Source organism: Gasterosteus aculeatus, chromosome 18 (assembly GCF_964276395.1).
Source record: "Gasterosteus aculeatus chromosome 18, fGasAcu3.hap1.1, whole genome shotgun sequence".
NCBI lineage: Eukaryota > Metazoa > Chordata > Actinopteri > Perciformes > Gasterosteidae > Gasterosteus > Gasterosteus aculeatus.
In genome coordinates, this window is record NC_135706.1 from 2,520,401 (window position 1) to 2,526,440 (window position 6,040).

The 6,040-nt window shown below is 42.1% G+C and overlaps 1 protein-coding gene across 3 annotated transcripts; it reads left to right on the forward strand.

The window, feature by feature from the left end:
• The first annotated feature begins 27 nt into the window (after window positions 1-27).
• On the forward strand, window positions 28-4,998 carry LOC120808146 (cholesterol 24-hydroxylase). 3 transcript variants are annotated; one of them, XM_078094062.1, is made up of 16 exons: window positions 28-65; window positions 171-475; window positions 593-670; window positions 1,023-1,104; window positions 1,320-1,393; window positions 1,593-1,679; window positions 1,785-1,923; window positions 2,055-2,165; window positions 2,232-2,394; window positions 2,500-2,565; window positions 2,962-3,034; window positions 3,413-3,497; window positions 3,735-3,845; window positions 4,081-4,169; window positions 4,265-4,331; window positions 4,413-4,998. In XM_078094062.1, the coding sequence occupies exons 2-16, from the start codon at window positions 180-182 to the stop codon at window positions 4,560-4,562; spliced, it is 1,671 nt and encodes a 556-aa protein (XP_077950188.1). In that variant the 5' UTR covers window positions 28-65; window positions 171-179; the 3' UTR covers window positions 4,563-4,998. The 3 variants fall into 3 exon arrangements, with proteins under 3 accessions (XP_077950188.1, XP_040016737.2, XP_040016738.2); XM_040160803.2 differs by lacking the exon at window positions 28-65 and having other exon boundaries at window positions 110-475; XM_040160804.2 differs by lacking the exon at window positions 28-65 and having other exon boundaries at window positions 242-475; window positions 593-798.
• The last annotated feature ends 1,042 nt before the right edge of the window (window positions 4,999-6,040 follow it).

Consider the following 6,040-nt stretch of genomic DNA (forward strand, 5'->3'; position numbering starts at 1 on the left):
TCGCCAACATGTGGTTAAAACATAGTTACACTACGCGAGGACAACAACAAAAGACACAGTAGGTGGTAGGTACCGATGCCTGTTCAAGACACACGTCAATATACGCGTTTCAGAACGCTTGTCGTCCGTCTAATACGTGTATCATAACTCGTTAAACCTGTGCCAAGTAGATGTGAGACATGTCTATACAGCTCAAGAAGGAGAACTGGTTCTTCGACGCGGGTCCCGCGAGGCTCCGCCCACTTCACACATCCGCCTCACGCGCGATGCAAACGAAGCAGCCACCGGAACACGAGAAGAACCAGCGACCCCGCGAGGAACACGCTCGGACCCAAATGGCTCTTTTTCCCGCGTCTCTGAGTTGGACCGCCGCGTGCCTCCTCCTTTTGGTTTTGATATTGTGTCTTGGTTACTGCCTGTATGTGCAGCACATCCACATGAAGTACGACCACATACCTGGGCCACCGAGGGACAGGTGAGTGACGTGGGCCTTACCGCACGTTAAAGTGGGCTAACACTGACTGCTCTCGTACACCTACAATGCTTGGCTTTTGACATAACTTTTAACTTTGGGTTTTCAACCCCCCCACAGTTTTCTCTTCGGACATTCAGCAACCTACGCGAGGGCGATGCGGGATGGCGACATCATACACGACAGGTTCCTGGAATGGTAACTTAAAGCAAAAGCGATAGAGGATGCATATTGGACAGGTATAAGTGATATAACGTCATTATGAGGCCCCTCGGTGGCACCTGAATGTTTCCTGCGAACGGCCCTTGTATTGACAATTGTATCAGGTCAGTTCATTCGTTTTATTTAAGCAGGATTCTGCTGGTTTTTGCAACAAAACTGATCGTATTGCAGTCTTTCCATATAATTACTTCTACAGTCATTTACAACAATGGGATAAAAGAATGACAAAAGAATGGGAATTGAAACATGCAAGTTCCGATCAACATCAAGTCCTCAAACTCTATTAACCGTCATGCTGCCAAAACCATAATGAAGATGTTATTTACAGGGCTGAGAAGTACGGGCCCGTCTGCAGGCAAAACTTCCTGCATTATGTCGTCATCCTCGTGAGCTGCCCAGAGGGAACAAAGGTGAACACCCGCACCTCTCAATAGCACTTATGTAACTGTGATTTGCTGCAGCGTTGCACAACAGAATCGAAGTTCACAGATGCATGGATGTCCCTGATTCGGTCGAGACTCTTGCAAAATAATAACCAGGCAGCAGTATTCTGCTTTTTGTCTAGAGATGGATCCTGACAATGTTTGCAATGTTAATGTTGGGCCCTTTGATGACTCTGTTTCAGGAGATCCTGATGTCCCAAAAGTATCCCAAGGACCGATTTTTCTACCGAAAAATCTTCAACCTGTTTGGTCAAAGGTAGTTTAAAAGATGTTGGATTAGTTGAGTCTTCACAGTTGTCAGGCTGAGGAACCTCAGGCTGAAGTGTAGATTTGGCCTGCGTTTTGTCGGTACACTTTCGAGGCCCAGGAACTTAGTTAGTTTACTTTGCTGTTTTGATATGTCAAATCTTTTCCAACCATGCCTTTCTAAGTGAAAGTGTGGCTCTTTTTTCAAGGTTCCTAGGTAACGGCCTGGTTACAGCACAGGACCATGAGCAGTGGTACAAACAGCGCCGGATCATGGACCCCGCATTTAGTAGTTTGTAAGTTTCACGACGAGTCACGACGGAGTTCGCAGCTCTGTTTAGATTGTAGGTCTCTCTCCCTCCCTTTGCGACAGCGTTGTCTATAACTTCCGGTGTCTACAGGTATTTGCGAGGGCTGATCGGCACCTTCAATGAGAGAGTAGAGAGACTGATGTCTAAACTGTCGGACGTCGCGGATAACCAGACGGAGGCCGGCATGCTCCAGCTCGTCAACTTTCTCACCCTCGATGTCATTGCCAAGGTATTGTGCCTCATCGCCTAGGTTCTCACCATCCGCGACAAGAGCGACATCGTACGGTTTTCCTTGCATGTGACAACAGATCTTGAGACAGAAAATCATTGAATCCACGTTGGTTCCCTGATAACCCTTAGGTCGCTTTCGGGGTGGATCTGGACCTGCTTAAGGATCGGTCACGTTTCCCCAAAGCTGTCCAGACATGTCTGAAAGGGATGGTCTTCTCCGTCCGAGACAACTTCTTCGCCGTAAGACTTGGCAAGTTCGTATGAAGTAAGTGTGGCGACAATGTTCTTAACTGCGCCATTTTTCAGTACAACCCAAAGAACAGATCGTTCATCGAAGATGTGAGGGAAGCTTGCCGACTGCTGCGCACAACTGGAGCTCAGTGGATCAAGGACAGAAAGACGGCCATGGAGAGCGGAGACGACGTCCCCAACGACATCCTCACCCAGATCATCAAATCCGCTGTCAAAGGTCACCTCTCCAAAATGAAACGGCTCCGTTGTGGCAGTTAGAGGGTAGATTTATATATTAAGAATGCGGGTTTAGCTGTTCAACTTCAATTTCTTATTATTCCAGAGGAAATCATGACTAAAGAAGACGAAGAGTTAATGTTGGACAATTTCGTGACGTTTTTCATTGCGGGTGAGTTCTTGTTGTTTCTGCTTTTAAGTGTGAAAGGCTCCACAAGCCGGACGCTGGGATCTGCAGCAGCGAAAACTAAAATTCAAATAGAAATCTCCCTTTTACGCAGAATCATACCAGTATGAAGTGTTGAGATTTGGAGTTCACTATTACTTTTGAATTATATTGACATAGTTATTTTAGTTATTTACAATAATTCATATGCTCTTTGGTAAACACTATCTGCCATTGTTATTATTAATAACCATTGCTTTTAAGTCCTTCACTCATTGTCTTTTTACATGAACTTTTCTTTGAAGCTCCACTTTTTGGCTTAGAGATAAAGACAAATGTAACTTCACTGTGTGTCGTTGATCCACATTTGCTCCATTTGAAGGTTGTTTTCTCTCATTTTAGGCCACGAAACAACAGCTAATCTACTGGCTTTTTGCATCATGGAACTGACAAGACTTCCTGATGTTCTGGAGAAGTATGAACTGATAATGTTTAACGCTGAACAGTTGAGTGATGTAGCTTCTGAATGATAGTGTCTTCAGCTGTCGGGGGCGGTGGAAGACCCGAATGCAGTGAGACGCGGGAAAAGTCCAAAAACAAAACGCATAATACAGAGCAGAGCGAAGTAGTGCAACAGGGAACACAACAGACAAAGCCAGACAAACGGGGACAATCAGGGTTCAAACACACCGGGGAGGCGCAGGGGTCGAGACAGGAGCATTCAATCAGGGGCTAGCAGGACATCACAATGGCGGGAAAACATGCAAAGAGGTTGGAAAAATACAAAATAAATGCAGAAATCCACTAAACAAAAACCCAATACCATGACATGAGTTGTGATTCTATTTGTCAGAGTGAAGAAAGAGGTGGATGATGTCATCGGGATGAAACAGGACATCACTTGTGACGATCTGGGAAAACTGGTCTACCTCTCACAGGTAAATATCATCACGTTGGCATATGATGGTTTAGTGAAGCATGTCGTGAAACCACTGTGCAACTTACTCGGTTATGCATTGATTTATTCATTCCGGGACTTAGCTTAAATATAAGTCTTTGGATGACCAGAAAAACCAAGACTTCCTTTTTGCAATTCTGCTTTGATGAGCTCAAATCCAACAAATTGTTAAGTGAATAACCAATGTGTGCACCTCTTGCTGTAACATCCTCCCCAGGTCCTTAAAGAGACTCTGAGGATTTACCCAACGGCTCCAGGCACCTCTCGGGATGTACTGCAGGACATTGTGATTGACGGGATCCACATACCCGGTGGAGTCACATGTTTTGTGAGTCGTGCACTTTTGATCTGGATAAGATTGAACTGATGTGTAAAAACTCTTTAACGGACAGTGATTTGTCTTAACTTTACACACGGTACCAGTCAAACGTTTGTACACACTTACTCATTGAATTGAATGAGACAATGTGTCCAAACTTTTGATTGGTACTAAAAGAATACTGATGTAGCAAAACAAAAAAAGTACATGTTAAAAGATGTTCATTCATTCTTCTAAAATGCAGTTCAGTTCCTATGTGACTGGGAGAATGGATAAATTCTTCAAGGACCCGCTGACCTTTGACCCGGACAGATTTCACCCAGATGCTCCCAAGTGAGAGGCATACGTTGTTAACACAATGTCAATAACATGACCGACCACCGATCACTGGGGCGTTAATGGAGGCCGTCTCTTGTCCGTTTCACAAGGCCTTATTTCTGCTACTACCCCTTTGCCCTCGGCCCACGGGCGTGCCTTGGCAAGAACTTTGCTCAGGTGGGTGGTGACGGTCATATATAATCAACACACACAAAACACACATGCAAACTAACTCAATAATCTGTGGGTCTATTGCAGATGGAGGCTAAAGTGTTTATGGCCAAGCTGGTCCAGAGGTTTGACTTCAGTCTTTTGCCTGGACAGACCTTTGACCTTGAGGACTGCGGCACGCTCAGGCCAAAGAGTGGAGTTGTGTGTTCAGTCAGACACAGGGATCACAACAAATAGGTGGTCAAATACCCTTCATTTTTATTAAAAGCACGTTCCATAAGGGTTCATGTGGTGAAATTGGGGTTATTCAGTTGCTAGGAATAGCCTTCGACTAGGCTACATTTTCTGCTGCCTTATGCTGTACAGTTGTGGATAGGATCAGGTGCACTTGTTTTAGTAACGTAAAACAATAGAGTATAAAGTGTTCAAAAGTATATCCACAAATCAGTGGTGAAGATGATGATTATGCCTAATAATGAGGAGGGAATGGGAAATTTACAATAACAACTTCTTGAGAATCAGAAGCACATTAATTGAACTAAGACATTATACCTATATATGTGTAAACACTTTATGCCTTTACCACGAATATTTCTTCATTTCACATTAGATTATGAGAAATGTGTAATCTGCTATTATTTACACTTAAATAAACTAAATATAATCAATTCAATTCTTTAATTTGAATTCTTTGTTGTTGTACACATGGGGGCACTGTGACCATGCAGAGACATTCAAAAGCATCATAAACTACTTTTTCCTCAGCATTAAAATGAAAGAATGTGCCATTTCTCCAAGCCTTTTACCGGGATTTATACATACAAACAGCTGTAGATAAAATCAGTATTAGTATTACAACCAACGCGTTGTTATTAACAAGAGGTGAACAATACATTGAATAAGATGTCCCTCGTTGTACTGTCACTTTAAGAGCCTGAGCCTCGTAGGCCGTTCTACGCATAGATATACATAAAGGCTAGATGTCTTTCGGCGGAGTCTAGAACGTCCGCACATGGCCGCCATCTTGCTACAGTGAGCTCGCTCACCCATAACATGGTGTTTGTAGTGGTACATGTACATTTAAAATAACCTTAACTTGCTCAATTTTCAACGATTTTTAAAGGGTTTGGTTTGTCAACGTCAGAGATGTAGTTATGGCACTGCATACTTATGAATCATTATGTAAAATAGAATAATGTTCTAAAATAGGAACAAGATTTCCCTCACAAGTATACATCAGGAAATGCTGCATATTGAAATGACACTGCATAAGAATATGAATAATTATAATTTTAACCACAAGCTTTAATCAGAACAGGTAGGTGCAATAAATATACACATGCACAATGTATTTATGTTAAATCAATATATAAGCACACAAACATATTTTATTTATATTATTACTATTATAAAGTACACATATATCTCATGTTGCCATTCTGTAGGCTGAGTTTTGGTAGCCTATATATTAATTTAACATAAATACATTGTGCATGTGTGTATTTATTGCACCTATCTGTTCTTTTTAATGTAATTTTCATATTAAAACTCACGGTTATAATTATAATGATTCATATGTATCATAAATCATCATGTCATCGTGTCATAAATACATCTCAATCAATGTACATGATGGGGACAACATGCATTTCTTGATATATATTTGTAAAGGGAATGAAATCTTGTACCTATTTTAGAACATTATTCTATTTTAT